The sequence below is a fragment of the Pseudophryne corroboree genome, chromosome 4, assembly GCF_028390025.1.
Source record: "Pseudophryne corroboree isolate aPseCor3 chromosome 4, aPseCor3.hap2, whole genome shotgun sequence".
NCBI classification, from domain to species: domain Eukaryota; kingdom Metazoa; phylum Chordata; class Amphibia; order Anura; family Myobatrachidae; genus Pseudophryne; species Pseudophryne corroboree.
The window spans coordinates 574,911,258-574,934,628 of NC_086447.1; the positions used below are offsets into that span (position 1 = coordinate 574,911,258).

Consider the following 23,371-nt stretch of genomic DNA (forward strand, 5'->3'; position numbering starts at 1 on the left):
TGTGTGTGTGTATATGTATATATATATATAATAGGATTTTAATACCGACCAGTAAATCATTTTCTCTTAGTCCGTAGAGGATGCTGGGGATGCTTCAAGAACCATGGGGTATAGACGGGATTCGCAGGAGACATGGGCACACTATAAGACTTTAAATGGGTATGAACTGGCTCCTCCCTCTATGCCCCTCCTCCAGACATAGGAACTGTGCCCAGGGAGAAGGACATTTTGAGGAAAAGGAATTATTTAATTTTTTTAAACTAAGGTGAGATACACACCAGCTCACACCTCAAACACGCCGTACAACATGGCATTCAACAACAACGCATGCAACGGCATGACTAACATCAGCCACAGACTGACTGAACTCAATAAAACATGTGTGTAACCATAACCAATAACTGCAGATACAGTACGCACTGGGACGGGCGCCCAGCATCCTCTACGGACTAAGATAAAAGGATTTACCGGTAGGTATTAAAATCATATTTTCTCATACGTCCTAGAGGATGCTGGGGATGCTTCAAGAACCATGGGGTTTATACCAAAGCTCAAGAACGGGCGGGAGAGTGCGGATGACTCTGCAGCACCGATTGACCAAACAAGTGGTCCTCCTCAGCCAGGGTATCAAACTTGTAAACCTTTGCAACAGTGCTTGATCCCAACCAAGTAGCAGCTCGGCAAAGCTGTAATGCCGAGACCCCTCGGGCAGCCGCCCAGGATGAGCCCACCTTTCTGGTAGAACGGGCCTTCACCGTTTTCAGTAACGGCAATCCTGCCGTAGAATGAGCCTGCTGAATCGTATTACAGATCCAGCGTGCAATAGTCTGCTTGGAAGCAGGAGCCCCAATCTTGTTGGGAGCCCATAGGACAAACAGAGCCTCTGTTTTCCTAATTTGAGCCGTTCTGGCGACATAGATTTTCAAAGCTCTGACCACATCGAGAGACTTCGATTCCGCCAAGGCGTCAGTAGCCACTGGCACCACAATAGGCTGGTTTACGTGAAACGACGAAACCACTTTTGGCAGAAATTGCTGACGAGTCCTCAACTCCGCTCTATCAGCATGGAAGATTAAATAGGGGCTTTTGTGAGACAAAGCCGCCAATTCAGATACCCACCTTGCAGATGCCAAGGCCAACAACATGACTACCTTCCAAGTAAGGAATTTTAACTCAACCTTACGTAAAGGTTCAAACCAATGAGATTGCAGGAACTGCAACACCACATTAAGATCCCATGGTACCACTGGGGGCACAAAGGGAGGTTGGATGTGCAGTACGCCTTTCACGAAGGTCTGAACTTCTGGAAGGAAGGCCAATTCTTTCTGAAAGAAAATGGATAAGGCCGAAATTTGTACTTTAATGGAGCCTAACTTTAGGCCCGTATCCACACCTGCTTGCAAAAAATGGAGAAAACGCCCCAGCTGAAAATCCTCCGTAGGAGCCTTCTTGGATTCACACCAAGACACACATTTTCTCCAAATACGGTGGTAATGCTTTGCCGTTACTTCTTTTCTAGCCTGAAGAAGTGTGGAAATGACTTCACTAGGAATACCCTTTCGGGCTAGGATTTGGTGTTCAACAGCCATGCCGTCAAACGCAGTCGCGGTAAGTCTTGATACACGCACGGTCCTTGTTGTTACAGGTCCTCTCAGAGGAAGAGGCCAGGAATCTTCTATGAGCAACTCCTGAAGATCTGGATACCAGGCCCTCCTTGGCCAGTCTGGAACAATGAGTATCGCCTGAACCCTTGTTCTTCTTATGATCTTTATCACCTTTGGAATGAGTGGAAGTGGAGGGAACACATAGACCAACGGAAACACCCACGGTGTCACTAGGGCGTCCACCGCTATTGCTTGAGGGTCTCTCGACCTGGAACAATATCTCTGAAGTTTCTTGTTGAGGCGGGACGCCATCATGTCTATGAGGAATTCCCCAATGATTTGTCACTTCTGCAAAGACCTCTTGATGAAGACCCCACTCTCCTGGATAGAGATCGTGTCTGCTGAGGAAGTCTGCTTCCCAGTTGTCCACTCCTGGAATGAAGACTGCTGACAGAGCGCTTGCATGTCTCTCCGCTCAGCGAAGAAATTTTGTGGCCTCGGCCATCGCTGCTCTGTTCCTTGTTCCGCCCTGGCGGTTTATGTATGCCACTGCTGTTATGTTGTCTGACTGAATCAAGACGGGCAGACCGCGAAGAAGATGTTCCGCTTGCAGAATGCCGTTGTAAATGGCCCTTAATTCCATAATGTTTATGTGCAGACAAGCTTCCTGGCTTGACCATTTTCCCTGTGTGACTGCTCCCCAGCCTCAGAGACTTGCATCTGTGGTCACCAGGATCCAATCCTGAATCCCGAACCTGCGTCCCTCCAGAAGGTGAGAACTGTGCAGCCACCACAGGAGGGAGATCCTGGTCCTGGAAGATAGGATTATTTTCCGGTGCATGTCCAGGTGAGACCCGGACCACTTGTCCAACAGGTCCCACTGAAATACCCTGGCATGGAACCTGCCATATTGAATGGCCTCGTAGGCCGCCATCATCTTCCCCAGCAACCGAGTGCATTGAAGAATCGACACTCTTGCCGGTTTCAGAATCTGTTTTACCATGTTCAGTATTTCCAGAGCCTTTTCAACTGGCAGAAAAACTCTATGTAATTCTGTATCCAGAATCATGCCCAGGAACGACAGCCGTGTCGTCGGAACCAACTGTGATTTTGGCAAGTTTAGGAGCCAACCATGTCGTTGCAGAATCGTCAGCGATAGCGCAACATTTTTCATCAATTGCTTCTTGGATCTCGCCTTTATGAGGAGATCGTCCAAGTACGAGATAATTGTGATTCCCTGCTTGCGCAGGAGAACCATCAATTCCGCCATAACCTTGGTGAAAATCCTTGGAGCCGTGGACAGACCAAACGGCAACGTCTGAAATTGGTAATGACAATCCTGAGCAGCAAACCTCAGGTATGCCTGATGTGGAGGATATATGGGGACGTGTAAGTAGGCATCCTTTATGTCGACCGACACCATAAAATCCCCCTCCTCCAGACTGGAGATCACTGCTCGGAGAGATTCCATCTTGAATTTGAATTTTCTTAGAAAGAAATTGAGGAATTTTAGGTTCAGAATCGGTCTGACTGAGCCGTCCGGCTTCGGGACCACGAACAGACTTGAATAAAATCCCTCCCCCTGTTGTGACGGGGGTACCGTGACAATGACTTGATTTTGACACAGCTTTAGTATTGCAGCGCATACTACCTCCATTTCTGGAAGAGAAGCTGGCAAGGCCGATTTAAAAAAAATCGGTGAGGGGGCACGTCTTGAAAATCTAATTTGTACCCTTGGGCTACTATTTCTAATGTCCAAGGATCCAGGTCCGAGTGCACCCAGACCTGACTGAAGAGTTTGAGACGTGCCCCCACCGGTGCGGACTCCCGCAGAGGAGCCCCAGCGTCATGCGGTGGATTTGGTAGAAGCCGGAGAGGACTTCTGCTCTTGGGAACTTGCCACAGCCTGTGACCTTTTTCCCCTTCCTCTTCCTCTTGCAGCAAGGAAGGAGGACCCTCGTCCTTTTGTATTTATTGGGCCGAAAGGACTGCATCTGATAGTGGGGCGTTTTCTTCTGTTGTGCAGCAACATAAGGTAAAAATGACGACTTACCCGCGGTAGCCGTAGATACCAGGTCAGTGAGGCCGTCACCAAACAAGACACAACCGTTAAATGGTAAAGACTCCATCGCCTTCTTAGAGTCAGCATCAGCATTCCATTGATGAATCCACAATGCTCTCCTAGCTGAGACTGCCAAGGCATTGGCCCTTGACCCCAAAATGCCAATATCCCTTACAGCTTCTTTTAAATATGCTGCAGCGTCCCTGATATGACCCAGAGTCAAAAGCACACTATCCCTGTCTAGGGTATCCATATCAGATGACAAGTTATCTGCCCACTTTTCAATAGCGCTACTCACCCATGCCGAAGCAACGGCAGGCCTGAGTAGCGAACCCGTAGTGACATAAAATAAGATTTTAAACCTACCGGTATATCTTTTTCTCCTAGTCCGTAGAGGATGCTGGGGACTCCGTAAGGACCATGGGGTATAGACGGGCTCCGCAGGAGACATGGGCACTATAAAGAACTTTAGATGGGTGTGCACTGGCTCCTCCCTCTATGCCCCTCATCCAGACCTCAGTTAGAGAAACTGTGCCCAGAGGAGACGGACAGTACGAGGAAAGGATTTTGTTAATATAAAGGCAAGATTCATACCAGCCCACACCATCCACACCGTATAACATGAAATATACGCAACCAGTTAACAGTATGAACAAAACAGCATCAGCGAAAGACTGATCTTAACTGTAACATAACCCTTATGTAAGCAATAACTATATACAAGCCTTGCAGAAATATGTCCGCACTGGGACGGGGGCCCAGCATCCTCTACGGACTAGGAGAAAAATATTTACCTGTAGGTTTAAAATCTTATTTTCTCTTACGTCCTAGAGGATGCTGGGGACTCCGTAAGGACCATGGGGATTATACCAAAGCTCCAGACCGGGCGGGAGAGTGCGGATGACTCTGCAGCACCGATTGAGAAAACATGAGGTCCTCCTCAGCCAAGGTATCAAACTTGTAGAATTTAGCAAAAGTGTTTGAACCCGACCAAGTCGCCGCTCGGCAAAGCTGTAATGCCGAGACGCCTCAGGCAGCCACCCAAGAAGAGCCCACCTTCCTAGTGGAATGGGCCTTTACCGAATTTGGTAATGGCAATCCAGCCGTAGAATGAGCCTGCTGAATCGTGTTACAGATCCAGCGAGCAATAGTCTGCTTAGAAGCAGGAGCGCCAACCTTGTTGGCTGCATACAGGACAAACAGCGCCTCTGTTTTCCTAACCCGAGCCGTCCTGGCTACATAAATTGTTAAGGCCCTGACTACAATCAGGGGACTTGGAATCCTCCAAGTCACCCGTAGCCACAGGCACCACAATAGGTTGGTTCATATGAAACGATGAAACCACCTTAGGCAAAAATTGAGGACGAGTCCTTAATTCTGCTCTATCCACATGGAAAATCAGATAGGGGCTTTTGAGACAAAGCCGCCAATTCAGACACCCGCCTTGCAGATGCCAAGGCCAACAACATGACCACCTTCCAAGTGAGAAATTTTAATTCAACCGTTTTAAGAGGTTCAAACCAGTGAGATTTCAGGAACTGTAACACCACGTTAAGGTCCCATGGTGCCACTGGGGGCACAAAAGGAGGCTGTATGTGCAGCACTCCCTTTACAAAAGTCTGGACTTCTGGGAGAGAAGGCAATTACTTCTGAAAGAAAATTGATAGGGCCGAAATCTGTACCTTAATGGAGCCTAATTTTAACCCATATCCACTCCTGTCTGTAGAAAGTGGAGAAAACGGCCCAGATGGAAAACTTCCGTAGGAGCATTCTTGGATTCACACCAAGACACATACTTTCTCCAGATATGGTGATAATGTTTCGCCGTCACCTCCTTTCTAGCCTTCATCAGAGTAGGGATGACTTCTTCCGGAATGCCTTTCCCAGCTAGGATTCGGTGTTCAACCGCCATGCTGTCAAACGTAACCGCGGTAAGTCTTGGAACACGCAGGGCCCCTGTTGCAACAGGTCCTCTCTGAGAGGAAGAGGCTATGGATCTTCTGTGACCATATCCTGAAGATCGGAATACCAGGCCCTTCGAGGCCAATCTGGAACAATGAGTATTGTCTGCACTCTTTTTTGTCTTATGATTCTCAATATCTTTGAGATGAGTGGAAGAGGAGGGAACACATAGACCGACTGAAACACCCACGGTGTCACCAGGGCGTCCACTGCTACTGCCTGAGGGTCCCTTGACCTGGCACAATACATCCAAAGCTTCTAGTTGAGGCGTGACGCCATCATGTCTATTTGAGGAAGTCCCCAATGACTTGTTATCTCTGCAAAAACTTCTTGATGAAGTCCCCACTCTCCTGGATAGAGATCGTGTCTGCTGAGGAAGTCTGCTTCCCAGTTGTCCAATCCTGGAATGAAGACTGCTGCCAAAGCGCTTATGTGATTTTCCGCCCAGCGCAGAATCCTGGTGGCTTCCGCCATTGCCACTCTGCTCCTTGTTCCGCCTTGGTGGTTTACATGAGCCACGGCTGTGACGTTGTCTGATTGAATCAGAACCGGTAGGTCGCGAAGAAGATTCTCCGCTTGACGTAGGCCATTGTATATGGCCCTCAATTCCAGTACGTTGATGAGTAGACAAGCCTCCTGGCTTGACCATATCCCCTGAAAGTTTCTTCCTTGTGTGACTGCTCCCCATCCTCGGAGGCTCGCGTCCGTGGTCACCAGAACCCAGTCTTGAATGCCGAACCTGCGACCCTCTAGAAGGTGAGCACTCTGCAACCACCACAGGAGAGACACCCTGGCCCTGGGGAACAGGCTTTTTTTCTGATGAATTTGAAGATGGGACCCGGACCACTTGTCCAGAAGGTCCCACTGAAACGTCCTTGCATGAAACCTGCCAAAGGGGATGGCCTCGTAGGTCGCCACCATTTTCCCCAGTACTCGAGTGCATTGATGGACTGACACTCCTTTCGGTTTTAACAGGTCTCTGACCACGTTCTGGAGTTCCTGGGCTTTTTCCATTGGGAAAGAAACCCTCTTTTGTTTCGTGCCCAGAATCATGCCTAAGAAAGATAGCCGAGTTGTTGGAACCAACTGTGACTTTGGTAGATTCAGAATCCAGCCATGTTGCAGCAGCACACTCAGGGAGAGCGCCACACTTTTCAGCAACTGATCTCTCGATCTCGCCTTTATCAGGAGATCGTCCAAGTACGGGATAATTGTGACTCCCTGCCGGCGCAGGAGCATTATCATTTCCGCCATTACCTTGGTGAAAATCGTCGGGGCCGTGGAAAGCCCAAACGGCAACGTCTGAAACTGGTAATGACAATCCTGTACAGCGAATCTCAGATACGCCTGATGAGGGGGATATATGGGGACATGAAGGTATGCGTCCTTTATGTCCAGTGACACCAGAAATTCCCCCCCTTCCAGGCTGGAGATCACTGCCCGGAGCGATTCCATCTTGAATTTGAACTTTTTCAAGTACAGGTTTAGGGATTTTAAATTTAGAATGGGTCTGACCGAGCCATCCGGTTTCGGGACCACAAATAGGGTTGAATAGTATCCCTTCCCCTGTTGAACTAGGGTAACCTCGACAACCACTTGTTGTTGACACAGTTTTTGAATTGCAGCTAAAACTATCTCCCTCTCTGGGGGAGAAGCTGGTAGAGCCGATTTGAAAAACCGTCGAGGAGGCACGTCTTCAAATTCCAGCTTGTAACCCTGGGATACAATTTCCCTTGCCCAAGGATCCACGTCTGACTGAACCCAGACGTGGCTGAAGAGTCGAAGACGTGCCCCCACTGGCGCAGACTCCCTCAGTGGAGCCCCAGCGTCATGCGGTGGATTTAGAAGCCGGGGAGGACTTCTGCTCCTGGGAACTAGCCGTAGCAGGCATTTTTTTCCCTCTTCCCTTACCTCTGGCGAGGAAGGAAGAGCCCCGACCTCTTCTGGACTTATGCGACCGAAAGGACTGCATCTGATATTGCTGCGTTTTCTTTTGCTGTGGGGAAACATAAGCTAAAAAAGTAGATTTACCCGCGGTAGCTGTGGAAACCAGGTCCGCAAGACCTTCCCCAAATAAATCCTCACCTTTGTAAGGTAAAACTTCCATATGCTTCTTTGAGTCGGAATCACCCGTCCATTGGCGGGTCCACAGGGCTCGCCTAGCAGAAATCGCCATGGCGTTGGCTTTCGAACCTAGCAGACCAACGTCTCTCTGAGCGTCTCTCATATATAAGACTGCGTCTTTAATGTAACCTAAGGTCAATAAAATGGTATCCCTATCCAGGGTATCAATGTCAGCTGACAAAGTATCCGTCCAAGCCGCAACAGCGCTACAAACCCAAGCCAACGCTATTGCCGGTCTGAGCAAGGCCCCCCGTATGTGTATAAATAGATTTTAAGGTAGTTTCCTGTCTGCGATCAGCAGGATCCTTGAGGGCTGCCGTGTCTGGAGACGGTAGCGCCACCTTTTTGGACAAGCGCGTTAACGCCTTGTCCACCCTGGGTGATGATTCCCACCGTAACCTGTCCTGCGCAGGGAAAGGATACGCCATAAGAATTCTTTTGGGAATCTGCAGTTTCTTGTCTGGAGTTTCCCAAGCCTTTTCAAATAACGCGTTCAGCTCATGAGATGGGGGAAAGGTTACCTCAGGTTTCTTTTCCTTAAACATGTGTACCCTCTTGTCAGGGACAGAGGGGTCATCTGTGATATGTAAAACATCCTTTATTGCAATAATCATATAATGAATACTTTTGGCCACCCTTGGGTGTAACCTCGCATCATCGTAGTCGACACTAGAGTCAGAATCCGTGTCGGTATCAGTGTCTGCTACTTGGGACAGGGGACTTTTCTGAGACCCTGAAGGGCCCTGTGACACAGCCAAAGCCATGGATTGACTCCCTGTTCTATCCCTGGACTCTGCTTTGTCCAACCACTGATGTAATAAAGACACATTTGCATTTAAAACATTCAGCATATCCAACCAATCAGGTGTCGGCGTTGCCGACGGAGACACCACAATCATCTGCTCCGCCTCCTCCTTAGATGAGCCTTCCGCTTCAGACATGCCGACACACACGTACCGACACCCCCACACCCTCAGGGATATATCTATATGGAGACAGTTCCACAATAAGGCCCTTTGGAGAGACAGAGAGAGAGAGAATGCCAGCACACACCCAGCGCCAACTGACACTAGAAACAAATTCCCAGATAAAACAGCGCTTTTATATCAATATATATATATATATATATATATATATATATATATATATATATACATACATACATACACTCACTGCGCCAATAAAAAGTGCCCCCCCCCCCCCCCCCCCCCTCTTATTGCCCTCTGTCACCGTGTTCAGCAGGGGAGAGTTCGGGGAGCCAGCTTCTCTGCAGTGTGCTGTGGAGAAAATTGCGCTGGTTAGTGCTGGAGGATCAAGCTCCACCCCCTTCGGTCCCGCTCAAATTTCCAATACTGGCGGGGGATTATAATATATACTGCCTCCGCAGGCTATATATATATATATATATATATATATATATATATATATATATATATGCCAGTCCCTATAGGTTTATTATTGCTGCCCAGGGCGCCCCCCCTGCGCCCTGCACCCTTCAGTGCCCGCTGTGTGTGTTGTGTGTGGGAGCAATGGTGCGCAGCGTTACCGCTGCGCGTTACCTCAGAGAAGATCTGAAGTCTCCTGCCGCCTTTGAAGTCTTCTTTCTTCTTATACTCACCCGGCTTCTATCTTCCGGCTCTGTGAGGAGGCCGGCGGAGCGGCTCCGGGACGAACGGCGAGGGTGAGACCTGCGTTCCGACCCTCTGGAGCTAATGGTGTCCAGTAGCCTAAGAAGCAGAGCCTATCATTTAAGTAGGTCTGCTTCTCTCCCCTCAGTCCCACGATGCAGGGAGCCTGTTGCCAGCAGTGCTCCCTGAAAATAAAAAACCTAACAAAATTCTCTTTCAGAGAAACTCAGGAGAGCTCCCCTGTAGTGCACCCAGTCTCCTCTGGGAACAGCATCTAACTGAGGTCTGAAGGAGGGGCATAGAGGGAGGAGCCAGTGCACACCCATCTAAAGTTCTTTATAGTGCCCATGTCTCCTGCGGAGCCCGTCAATACCCCATGGTCCTTACGGAGTCCCCAGCATCCTCTAGGACGTAAGAGAAATGGATTTTAGTGTATTTTCCTGCTTACGATCCGCAGGATCCTTTAGGGCTGCCGTGTCAGGAGACGGAAGCGCCACCTTTTTGGATAGACGCGACAGCGCCTTGTCTACCGTGGGGGTTGACTCCCACTTTCCCTGTCCCCAGAAGGAAACGGATATGCCACTGGAATTCTTTTGGGAACCTGTATCTTCTTGTCAGGATTAGCCCAAGCCTTTTCAAAAAGCGCGTTCAGTTCATGAGAGGGAGGAAACGTTACCTCAGGTTTCTTTCCTTTATACATACAGACCCTTGTATCAGGAACAGCAGGGTCCTCTGTGATATGCAATACGTCTTTTATCGCCACAATCATGTACTGAATGCTCTTAGCCAGTTTAGGATTCAATCTGGCATCACTATAGTCGACACTGGAATCAGAGTCCGTGTCGGTATCCGTATCTGATATCTGGGTAAATGCACGTTTCTGTGACCCCGAAGGGGTCTGAGCTTGTGACAATGCATCCTCCATGGATTTCCTCCATGTCTGATTGTTAGACTCAGATTTATCTAATCTCTTAGTCAACCGAGCCACATTTGCATTCAAAACAGTCAACATATTTACTCAATCACCCGTCCACCCGTCGGCGGTGCCGACACGGTCACTCCCACAGCCTTTCTGTCCCCACTCCAGCCTCCTCCTGGGAAGAGCACTCAGCCTCAGACATGTCGACACACACGTACTGACACCCACAACCACACTGGGGCTATAGGAGACAGACCCCCAACAAAGCCTGTTAGAGAAACACAGAGGGAGTTCTGCCAGCTCACAACCCAGCGCCTATCCCGGTTCTGAAACGAGTAAAATACTGCCCAGACCTGTTAGCGCTTTTACTTTCAAATAATTAGCACCAAATCTCTTGTGCCCCCCCCACACCCCATTTTGCACCCTGTTACTTGTACAGCAGTGTGGGAGGCCAGGCTCAGCTTCTGTGAAGAGAAAATGGCGCTGGTCAGAGCTGTGAGAGCTAAGCCACGCCCCCTTAATGGTGCGCTTCAGTCCCGCTTAATTTTACATCTTTATACTGGCGGGGGTCTGTAATTAGTGCCCAGGCATTTTATACACTTCAGCCAGTCGCTATTTGAGGATTTATGCTGCCCAGGGCGCCCCCCCTGCGCCCTTCAGTGCCGGTCTGTGTGTGGGAGCATGGCGTGCAGCGCGGCCGCTGCGCGGTACCTCAATAGCTGTCTTCTGCCGTCACAGAAGTCTTCTAACCTTCTTCTACTCACCCGACTTCTGTCTTCTGGCTCTGCAAGGGGGGTGACGGCGCGGCTTCGGGAACGAGCAGCTAGGCGTACCAAGTGATCGGACCCTCTGGAGCTAATGGTGTCCAGTAGCCTAAGAAGCAGAGCCTTTGAACTCACAGAAGTAGGTCTGCTTCTCTCCCCTCAGTCCCACGATGCAGGGACCCTGTTGCCAGCAGGTCTCCCTGAAAATAATAAACCTAACAAAGTCTTATTTCTGAGAAACTCTGGAGAGCTCCTCAGTGTGCATCCAGTCTCACTGGGCACAGAATCTAACTGGGGCCTGGAGGAGGTGCATAGAGGGAGGAGCCAGTTCACACCCATTTAAAGTCTTAAAGTGCCCATGTCTCCTGCGGATCCCGTGTATACCCCATGGTTCTTGAAGCATCCCCAGCATCCTCTAGGACGTATGAGAAATATATATATATATATATATATATATACACACACACACACACACACACATATATGTACAATTTTTACTATAATTAATTTTGTGTACCTAAAAATTTTTTTATTTAGTTCATCTATTGCCTCAGACTATGGTATTTGCACTGTGTTTTTAGATGTTTTTTTTAAAGTTTTGATGTTTGCTATTATTTGTGTCCATGAGATGCCTTGAGATCCTTATATTCTGCCCGGACTATTGAGTAATAACCTGATGGTAACGATGGTGTTACTTTTTATTCCATTTGGATTTGTTTTCTGAGCAACGGGAATTGTATTTGCAGTAGATCGCTATGTGGGCGTTTCCAGTGGCACTTCCGGTCGGTGGAACGCACTCGTGGCTTACTTTCGGTCTGGTGGATCGCAGACTTGAAGTCCAGCGGCGCTGATCGTGTTATTACGTTTTTTATGGTCAGGCACTACCAGGTATAATTATTGAGAGATATTGTACACATTAGGGGCTGCACCTATGATGATTCCTTGTATCTTCAGGAAAGTAATGATGTTTATAAGGTGCCTTTCAGTAAGTTGCTCATGAGGGGGGAGGGGCTGATTGATTAATGAGGATGGGTATATAGGGAGGCTCAGGGCAGCTCACAGATTGTCTCTGTCTCTCCTATTGTCCGGATATGCTGTCTTGAAAAAGGTTACAGTAAGCTAACCGAAACGTTGATCTACCATGTTTTTGCACTGGTGATGTGAGTAATAAAATTCCTTATGGAGCTGTTTGCATGAAAAAGTCCCTGGTGAGTGCACCTTTATTATGGAAAGTATATTGGATACTGCTTAGCGGAAATGAGGAGTACTGGGTGAGTACCCCAGGTGGCTGCTATGATATTAGTGTGTGAGCCAACCTTATTGATGGAATATATATACACTGCTCAAAAAAATAAAGGGAACACTTAAACAACACAATGTAACTCCAAGTCAATCACACTTCTGTGAAATCAAACTGTCCACTTAGGAAGCAACACTGATTGACAATCAATTTCACATGCTGTTGTGCAAATGGAATAGACAACAGGTGGAAATTATAGGCAATTAGCAAAGACACCCCCAATAAAGGAGTTGTTCTGCAGGTGGTGACCACAGGCCACTTCTCAGCTCCTATGCTTTCTGGCTGATGTTTTGGTTACTTTTGAAAGCTGGCGGTGCTTTCACTCTAGTGGTAACATGAGACGGAGTCTACAACCCACACAAGTGGCTCAGGTAGTGCAGCTCATCCAGGATGGCACATCAATGCGAGCTGTGGCAAGGTTTGCTGTGTCTGTCAGCGTAGTGTCCAGAGCTTGGAGGCGCTACCAGGAGACAGGCCAGTACATCAGGAGACGTGGAGGAGGCCGTAGGAGGGCAACAACCCAGCAGCAGGACCGCTACCTCCGCCTTTATGCAAGGAGGAACAGGAGGAGCACTGCCAGAGCCCTGCAAAATTACCTCCAGCAAGCCACACATGTGCATGTGTCTACTCAAACGATTAGAAACAGACTCCATGAGGGTGGTATGAGGGCCCGACGTCCACAGGTGGGGGTTGTGCTTACAGCCCAACACCGTGCAGGACGTTTGGCATTTGCCAGAGAACACCAAGATTGGCAAATTCGCCACTGGCGCCCTGTGCTCTTCACAGATGAAAGCAGGTTCTCACTAAGCACATGTGACAGACGTGACAGTCTGGAGATGCCAAGGAGAACGTTCTGCTGCCTGCAACATCCTCCAGCATGACCGGTTTGGCAGTGGGTCAGTAATGGTGTGGGGTGGAATTTCTTTGGGGGGCCGCACAGCCCTCCATGTGCTCGCCAGAGGTAGCCTGACTGCCATTAAGTACCGAGATGAGATCCTCAGACCCCTTGTGAGACCATATGCTGGTGCGGTTGGCCCTGGGTTCCTCCTAATGCAAGACAATGCTAGACCTCATGTGGCTGGAGTGTGCCAGCAGTTCCTGCAAGACGAAGGCATTGATGCTATGGACTGGCCCACCCGTTCCCCAGACCTGAATCCAATTGAGCACATCTGGGACATCATGTCTCGCTCCATCCACCAACGCCACGTTGCACCAGACTGTCCAGGAGTTGGCGCATGCTTTAGTCCAGGTCTGGGAGGAGATCCCTCAGGAGACCATCCGCCACCTCATCAGGAGCATGCCCAGGCGTTGTAGGGAGGTCATACAGGCACGTGGAGGCCACACACACTACTGAGCCTCATTTTGACTTGTTTTAAGGACATTACATCAAAGTTGGATCAGCCTGTAGTGTGTTTTTCCACTTTAATTTTGAGTGTGACTCCAAATCCAGACCTCCATGGGTTAATAAATTTGATTTCCATTGATAATTTTAGTGTGATTTTGTTGTCAGCATATTCAACTATGTAAAGAACAAAGTATTTAATAAGAATATTTCATTCATTCAGATCTAGGATGTATTATTTTAGTGTTCCTTTTATTTTTTTGAGCAGTGTATATACAGGTTGAGTATCCCATATCCAAATATTCCCAAATACGGAATTTTTTGAGTGAGATAGTGAATCCTGATAGGTCAATGTACACAGACTTTGTTTAATGCGCAAAGTTATTAAAAATATTGGCTAAAATGACCTTCAGGCCGTGTGTATAAGGTGTATATGAAACATAAATGCATTCTGTGCTTAGACTTGGGTCCCATCGCCATGATATCTCATTATGGTATGCAATTATTCCAAAATACGGAAAAATCTGATACCCAAAATACTTCTGGTCCCAAGCATTTTGGATAAGGGATACTCAACCTGTATATAAAAAAAAAAAAAAATGATATATATAATAAAAAAATAATAATATAATAATAAATATATATATATATATATATATATATATATATATATATATATATATATATACATATACATACACATACATACATATACATATATATACACAAATTATGTCCCTGCACCAGAACCAGAAAAACGTTTTTGACACATTAAACAAAGTCACAATATAATCTATACACACTTTTACACAGTTTACTAATACCGCAAACATGACACTACGCTAAATCAACAATGATGTTCTCTACACAATACAATGCAAACAATAAATAAGAATTTACTCACCGGTAATTCTATTTCTCGTAGTCCGTAGTGGATGCTGGGAACTCCGTAAGGACCATGGGGAATAGACAGGCTCCGCAGGAGACTGGGCACTCTAAGAAAGAATTAGGACTACTGGTGTGCACTGGCTCCTCCCTCTATGCCCCTCCTCCAGACCTCAGTTAGGGAAACTGTGCCCGGAAGAGCTGACACAATAAGGAAAGGATCTGGAATCCCGGGTAAGACTCATACCAGCCACACCAATCACACCGTACAACTCGTGATACTATACCCAGTTAACAGTATGAATAACAACTGAGCCTCACGAACAGATGGCTCATAACAATAACCCTTTAGTTAGGCAATAACTATATACAAGTATTGCAGACAATCCGCACTTGGGATGGGCGCCCAGCATCCACTACGGACTACGAGAAATAGAATTACCGGTGAGTAAATTCTTATTTTCTCTGACGTCCTAGTGGATGCTGGGAACTCCGTAAGGACCATGGGGATTATACCAAAGCTCCCAAACGGGCGGTAGAGTGCGGATGACTCTGCAGCACCGAATGAGCAAACTCAAGGTCCTCCTCAGCCAGGGTATCAAACTTGTAGAATTTTGCAAACGGGTTTGATCCCGACCAGGTAGCAGCTCGGCAAAGTTGTAAAGCCGAGACCCCTCGGGCAGCCGCCCAAGAAGAGCCCACCTTCCTTGTGGAATGGGCTTTGACTGATTTAGGATGCGGCAGTCCAGCCGCAGAATGTGCAAGTTGAATCGTGGAGCAGATCCAGCGAGCAATAGTCTGCTTAGAAGCAGGAGCACCCAACTTGTTGGGTGCATGCAGGATAAACAGCGAGTCAGTCTTTCTGACTCTAGCCGTCCTGGAAACATAGATTTTCAGGGCCCGGACTACGTCCAGCAACTTGGAAGCCTCCAAGTCCCGAGTAGCCGCAGGCACCACAATAGGTTGGTTCAAATGAAACGCTGATACCACCTTAGGGAGGAATTGGGGACGCGTCCTCAATTCTGCTCTGTCCATATGGAAGATCAGATAGGGGCTTTTACAGGACAAAGCCGCCAATTCTGACACCCGCCTAGCCGAAGCCAAGGCCAAAAGCATGACCACTTTCCACGTGAGATATTTTAATTCCACGGTCTGAAGTGGCTCAAACCAATGTGATTTTAGGAAATCCAACACAACGTTGAGATCCCAAGGTGCCACTGGGGGCACAAAAGGGGGCTGAATATGCAGCACTCCCTTAACAAACGTCTGAACTTCAGGCAGTGAAGCCAGTTCTTTTTGAAAGAAAATAGACAGGGCCGAAATCTGGACTTTAATGGATCCCAATTTTAGGCCCATAGTCACTCCTGACTGTAGGAAGTGCAGAAATCGACCTAGCTGAAATTCTTCTGTGGGGGCCTTCATAGCCTCACACCAAGCAACATATTTTCGCCATATGCGGTGATAATGCTTTGCTGTCACATCTTTCCTAGCTTTTATCAGCGTAGGAATGACTTCAACCGGAATGCCCTTTTCCATCAGGATCCGGCGTTCAACCGCCATGCCGTCAAACGCAGCCGCGGTAAGTCTTGGAACAGACAGGGCCCCTGCTGCAGCAGGTCCAGTCTGAGAGGCAGAGGCCAAGGGTCCTCTGAGATCATTTCTTGTAGTTCCGCGTACCAAGTCCTTCTTGGCCAATCCGGAATGAGGAGTATAGTTCTTACTCCTCTCTTTCTTATTATCCTCAGCACCTTTGGTATGAGAGGAAGAGGAGGAAACCCATAAACCGACTGGTACACCCACGGTGTCACTAGAGCGTCCACAGCTATCGCCTGAGGGTCCCTTGACCTGGCGCAATATCTTTTTAGCTTTTTGTTTAGGCGGGACGCCATCATGTCCACCTGTGGCCTTTCCCAACGGTTTACAATCAGTTGGAAGACTTCTGGATGAAGTCCCCACTCTCCCGGGTGGAGGTCGTGCCTGCTGAGGAAGTCTGCTTCCCAGTTGTCCACTCCCGGAATTAACACTGTTGACAGTGCTATCACGTGATTTTCTGCCCATCGGAGAATCCTTGAGGCTTCTGCCATCGCCATCCTGCTTCTTGTGCCGCCCTGTCGGTTTACATGGGCGACCGCCGTGATGTTGTCTGACTGAATCAGCACCGGCTGGTTTTGAAGCAGGGGTCTTGCCTGACTTAGGGCATTGTAAATGGCCCTTAGTTCCAGAATATTTATGTGTAGGGAAGCCTCCTGACTCGACCATTGTCCTTGGAAGTTTCTTCCCTGCGTGACTGCCCCCCAACCTCGGAGGCTTGCATCCGTGGTCACCAGGACCCAGTCCTGTATGCCGAATCTGCGGCCCTCTAGAAGATGAGCACTCTGCAGCCACCACAGCAGAGACACCCTGGCCCTCGGGGACAGGGTGATCAGCCGATGCATCTGAAGATGCGATCCGGACCACTTGTCTAACAGATCCCACTGAAAGATCCTTGCATGGAACCTGCCGAATGGAATTGCTTCGTAAGAAGCTACCATCTTTCCCAGGACTCGCGTGCAGTGATGCACCGACACCTGTTTTGGTTTCAGGAGGTCTCTGACCAGAGATGACAACTCCTTGGCCTTCTCCTCCGGGAGAAACACCTTCTTCTGTTCTGTGTCCAGAATCATACCCAGGAACAGCAGACGCGTCGTAGGAACCAGCTGCGACTTTGGAATATTCAGAATCCAGCCGTGCTGTTGTAGCACTTCCTGAGATAGTGCTACTCCGACCAACAACTGCTCCCTGGACCTCGCCTTTATAAGGAGATCGTCCAAGTATGGGATAATTATAACTTCCTTCTTTCGAAGGAGTATCATCATTTCGGCCATTACCTTGGTAAATACCCTCGGTGCCGTGGACAGACCAAACGGCAACGTCTGGAATTGGTAATGGCAGTCTTGTACCACAAAACGGAGGTACACCTGGTGAGGTGGGTAAATGGGGACATGCAGGTAAGCATCCTTGATGTCCAGTGATACCATGTAATCCCCTTCTTCCATGCTTGCAATAACCGCCCTGAGCGATTCCATTTTGAACTTGAACCTTCTTATATAAGTGTTCAAAGATTTCAAATTTAGAATGGGTCTCACCGAACCGTCTGGTTTCGGTACCACAAACATTGTGGAATAGTAACCCCATCCCTGTTGAAGGAGGGGAACTTTTATTATCACCTGCTGGAGGTACAGCTTGTGAATTGCCGCCAGCACTACCTCCCTGTCCGGGGAAGTAGCTGGCAAGGCTGATTTGAGGTAACGGCGAGGGGGAGACGTCTCGAATTCCAGCTTGTATCCCTGAGATACCACTTGTAGAACCCAGGGATCCACCTGTGAGCGAACCCACCGGTCGCTGAAGTTTCAGAGACGGGCCCCCACCGCACCTGGCTCCACCAGTGGAGCCCCAGTGTCATGCGGTGGATTTAGTGGAAGCAGGGGAGGATTTCTGTTCTTGGGAACTGGCTGTATGGTGCAGCTTTTTCCCTCTACCCCTGCCTCTGGGCAGAAAGGACGCGCCTTTAACCCGCTTGCCTTTCTGGGGCCGAAAGGACTGTACCTGATAATACGGTGCTTTCTTTGGCTGTGAGGGAACCTGGGGTAAAAATGTCGACTTCCCAGCTGTCGCTGTGGAAACGAGGTCCGAGAGACCATCCCCAAACAATTCCTCACCCTTGTAAGGCAAAACCTCCATGTGCCTTTTAGAATCCGCATCACCTGTCCACTGCCGAGTCCATAATACTCTCCTGGCAGAAATGGACATAGCATTTATTCTAGATGCCAGCCGGCAAATATCCCTCTGTGCATCTCTCATGTATAAGACTACGTCTTTAATATGCTCTATGGTTAGCAATATAGTGTCCCTGTCAAGGGAATCAATGTTATCAGACAGGGAATCAGACCACGCTGCTGCAGCACTGCACATCCATGCTGAAGCAATAGCAGGTCTCAGTATAGTACCTGAGTGTGTATATACAGACTTCAGGATAGCCTCCTGCTTTCTATCCGCAGGCTCCTTTAAGGCGGCCGTATCCTGAGACGGTAGTGCCACCTTTTTTGACAAGCGTGTGAGCGCTTTATCCACCCTCGGGGATGTCTCCCAACGTACCCTGTCCTCTGGCGGGAAAGGGAACGCCATTAGTAACTTTATAGAAATCACTAGTTTTTTATCGGGGGAAGCCCACGCTTCTTCACACACTTCATTTAACTCATCTGAAGGGGGAAAAACCACTGGTTGCTTTTTCTCCCCAAACATAATACCCTTTTTAGTGGTACCTGGGTTAATGTCAGAAATGTGCAACACATTTTTCATTGCCGTAATCATGCAACGGATGGCCCTAGTGGAATGTACATTAGTCTCGTCGTCGTCGACACTGGAGTCAGACTCTGTATCGACATCTGTGTCTGCCATCTGAGGTAGCGGGCGTTTTTGAGCCCCTGATGGCCTTTGAGACGCCTGGGCAGGCACTGGCTGAGAAGCCGGCTGTCCCACAGCTGTTATGTCATCGAACCTTTTATGTAAGGAGTTGACACTGTCGGTTAATACCTTCCACATATCAATCCACTCTGGTGTCGACCCCGCAGGGGGTGACATCACATTTATCGGCACCTGCTCCGCCTCCACATAAGCCTCCTCATTAAACATGTCGACACAGCCGTACCGACACACCGCACACACACAGGGAATGCTCTGACTGAGGACAGGACCCCACAAAGTCCTTTGGGGAGACAGAGAGAGAGTATGCCAGCACACACCACAGCGCTATATAAACAGGGATTTACACTACACAAAGTGATTTTCCCTATAGCAGCAATAATACACAGTTTTGCGCCTACATTTAGTGCCCCCCCTCTCTTTTTTACCCTATTGAGCCTGGAAACTGCAGGGGAGAGCCTGGGGAGCGTCCTTCCAGCGGAGCTGTGAAGAGGAAATGGCGCCAGTGTGCTGAGGGAGATAGCCCCGCCCCTTTTTCGGCAGGCTTCTCCCGCTCTTTTATTAATATTATGGCAGGGAATTTTTACACATATATAGTTTATTAGACTATATTATGTGTGTTTTTGCCATTTTAAGGTACTCTAATTGCAGCCCAGGGCGCCGCCCCCCCCAGCGCCCTGCATCCATCAGTGACCGGAGTATGTGGTGTGCATAGGGAGCAATGGCGCACAGCTGCAGTGCTGTGCGCTACCTTAATGAAGACCGGAGTCTTCAGCCGTCGATTTCCAGGACGTTCTTCTTGCTTCTGGCTCTGCAAGGGGGACGGCGGCGCGGCTCTGGGACCGGACGACCGAGGCTGGGCCTGTGTTCGATCCCTCTGGAGCTAATGGTGTCCAGTAGCCTAGAAGCCCAAGCTAGCTGCAAGCAGGTAGGTTCGCTTCTCTCCCCTAAGTCCCTCGTAGCAGTGAGTCTGTTGCCAGCAGATCTCACTGAAAATAAAAAACCTAATAAATACTTTCTTTACTAGAAGCTCAGGAGAGCCCCTAGTGTGCAACCAGCTCGAGCCGGGCACAGATTCTAACTGAGGTCTGGAGGAGGGTCATAGAGGGAGGAGCCAGTGCACACCAGTAGTCCTAATTCTTTCTTAGAGTGCCCAGTCTCCTGCGGAGCCTGTCTATTCCCCATGGTCCTTACGGAGTTCCCAGCATCCACTAGGACGTCAGAGAAATTATATTTTAAGCAATGCCTTTTTTGTACAAGTGTATCAGTCTTTCTATTTTATACATCAGGAATTGATAAATCACAGGTAGCAGTTTGCCACACTACCTAAAATTGGGAGATGGCATCAAACTCTTGGGAAGCTGCTGTGCCCTGCGTCATTTGTACTTTTCCTGTATAATTCATAGTAGAAAGCAGAGAACATATTTGTAAATGTGTGGTCTTCACCCCTTGGATCTCATGTAAATAATTTGTCCTGGTTAAATCGTGGCCTTTTTGCATTTGGGTATGTTGGGTCATATTAAGCCTGGAATGTCTCTGTTCTAACTACTATTATCAGTCAATGCAGAAAATTGCATTCCATAGACAGGGCTAGCGAAATCCTGAGATCTAAACGGCTAAAGTGCCTAAAATCTGATGTCAATTGATGCTCATCTTCCCTGGTTTAATAACTGATAGTACTGGCATATTTAATTCTACATTACTTCATCCAACCACTGTAGATGGAATATTACCTAAAAATAGGTACATGATATGAGAAAATGGCAAAAGTACATCAGGACCACACGACTGCCTTTTAGTAAATAAATCTAAATGTTTTCTACACACTGCAATGGCATATGGTAGCAGCCAGGAATGTAAAACACTTTGAATACATTTTAAGTGTCCCACACACGTTAGTAAAAAGACCTATCTTGGTTTGAGAACACCTTTAATTTCTATTCCCTTCACTTATTTGTAGGAAGCTTACTCTAGGACTGAGCAAACATTACAAGAATTTACCTCCAGCAAAAGCACCAAAGTAGATAAACTTTTTCTTATGGCGTTTCAAGAAATTCCAAACAGAGAGCATAGCTGACTTAAAAGCAGACCTACAAATGACATAAGACAAAAGGAAAAACGTCATTCTGAAACCCAAAGCAAAAGACATAAGTATCTCTTGTAAATTAGTGGTATTATGGGGGCAGTTAATGGTCCAGCAAATTATACGTTTCCCGGGGAATTGGGGTTAGAATATACCCATATTTAAAACATATTAATGGATGTTCGGCAAAGAGTACAATGTAAATGAAATCTGGGTAATTCTCTCATTTAAATAAAGTGTAAAGATATTTGAAATAATACATGTACGTCTGTCATTATTATTGTTCACAAAGATATTTCTTCTTCAAAGTCCATATAATATGTAGTCTTTGAAGAGTTACATATGATTTTTTTTTTCTATGAGAAAATGACTCAATTACTCATTTGTTGGGATCTAAGCTACTTCAACATGGAATACAACTAATAGGGTTTTCAGTATGGATAGTTAGCTAAGAATTCTGTACATACTGTAGGTGACATGAGGTATCCCATGGCAGAAGCCCCCACTATAACAATATGGGGGTGGAGAGGGCGCAGCAGCGAGGGAACATGTCCCTGACTATACATCACTTGTAAGGGATTTTGGGAATGTTTGGCAACGCACAGGTTTATCAGGTACAGCCTGTCTAGTTTTAGAAATACAGACACTGGGGGAAATCAGTAAAACATACACTGGGACAGCAGATGCACCCTTACTATCACTAGTGCACTGTGTGTACCACTGGGGCAATGCACAGCCAGCTCTGTTGGTGCAATATACTGCCTCAGCTCTCACCTAGCAGCCGGTCTCTCGCAGCACACATTAGGTACAGGAGAGGGGACAGGCACAGGCAGGTGTTACAGCTGCAGCACAGAGTGAGAGTGAGCGGACCGCGTTACATGTGTCATGGCCCCCTCCCCGCCCCGTGTATGTGGTTTCTATCTGGCCAGTGCCTGTGTGTCATGTGTGTGCCTCATACTCAGCTCTCAGCCGCCGCTCTCCACCTCCCCGAAGTAAAACAAGTGTGGACAGTGGACACAGAGAGTGCACCCACCAGCTGGTTCCCCCCGGATACAGAGACACCGCTTCCTGGTTCCGGGCCCGGCTGACATGTGACTGTCACGCATGATTCCTCCCTGAGCAGGTAAGCAGGGGAGGCAGAGAGACAGTGCTGGTGCTGGCCCTGGGGTTGGGAATATCAGAAATGTTATCGGCGATGATCCTGCGCTATGTACGGCGGTCTGAGGGGCATGCTGAGGGACAGAGAGGAGCCCATAAGTTGCTGCACATGATGTATGTACTCCATGGTACTCATCACGATAAGAAGCTGGCCGAGTAAGAAGTTAACTTCAGCCTCGTGTTCCCATCCCCATGTGAAGCTGAGGGAGGGGGGAGAGTTTGGTTATATGAGACCCTCTTATCATTTCCCCTCTCCCTATCATAAGCCCTCTCATAATTTGGTCCATATCACCGTAATAAACATATATTATACACACATCATATTCGTTGATAGTTTTTTTTTTTTTCAACAATTAGCCTGATAATATCGGTGTCTATCAGTGGGATACGGTCATTAGGTCGACCACACTTAGGTAGATAGTCATTAGGTCGACAGGGTCACTAGGTCGACGTGTTTTTCATGTTTTTTTTTTTCTATTTTGAAAATTTTCATACTTTACTATCCACGTGGACTACGATTGGTAATAGTAACTTGTGCCGAGCGCAGCGAGGCACCTTGCTCGAAACATGGCAAGTGAAGCGAGCCATGCGAGGGGACACGGTGCACTAATTGGGGTTCCAGGTCACTTTACGAAGAAAACAACACCAAAAAAAGTAAAAAAAAAAACAACTAACTATGTCGACCTTGTTTATGTTGACCTAGTGACCATGTCGACCAATAGTGGTCGACCTAATGACCTATACCCCTATCAGTTTGGTGTGAGACAAGTTTAGGTATAGTTATATTTTGTTTTAACTTATGTGGTATTGAAGCCTTCTGCTTGTTGTCTGTTTCCCTTTGCCCTCATTGCTTACTTATTCCTGGATTTGTTTGTTTCAAGTTTTACATGTGTAGCCAGAAATATCACTTTATTTCAGGATTTTGGTACATATATGGTGACCTGCGTACACACTAAACGATATGTTGTGCAATCATGGTACCTGCAACCACTAAGCAAAACCATTGTGTAGTCTGTCGTTTACACACATCACAATGTATCAAGTCATTGTATGGGAGATCGTGTAGTGTTTCTCTCCAC

At 47.8% G+C, this 23,371-nt stretch overlaps 2 protein-coding genes across 9 annotated transcripts in view; one reads left to right on the forward strand and one right to left on the reverse strand.

Moving 5' to 3' along the window:
* Positions 1-22,280, reverse strand: part of PEX3 (peroxisomal biogenesis factor 3) — a 156,664-nt gene extending 134,384 nt beyond the window's left edge. For 2 of the 5 annotated variants that reach the window (XM_063917479.1, XM_063917480.1), the window contains exons 1-2: positions 21,053-21,137; positions 20,378-20,442 (exon numbers count right to left, since the gene is read on the reverse strand). Coding sequence is in view for 3 of the 5 variants with exons in the window: in XM_063917477.1 (XP_063773547.1) it covers positions 21,053-21,122 (70 nt within the window). In the remaining 2 variants the exon portion in view is untranslated. The other 3 variants (XM_063917477.1, XM_063917475.1, XM_063917478.1) reach the window with 3 other exon arrangements.
* ADAT2 (adenosine deaminase tRNA specific 2) overlaps positions 22,098-23,371 on the forward strand; it is a 118,773-nt gene continuing 117,499 nt past the window's right edge. Inside the window, exon 1 of one of the 4 annotated variants that reach the window (XM_063917484.1) lies at positions 22,098-22,257. The gene's annotated coding sequence lies outside the window, so the exon portion shown is untranslated. The remainder of the gene's footprint in view (positions 22,258-23,371) is intronic. The other 3 variants (XM_063917483.1, XM_063917481.1, XM_063917482.1) reach the window with 3 other exon arrangements.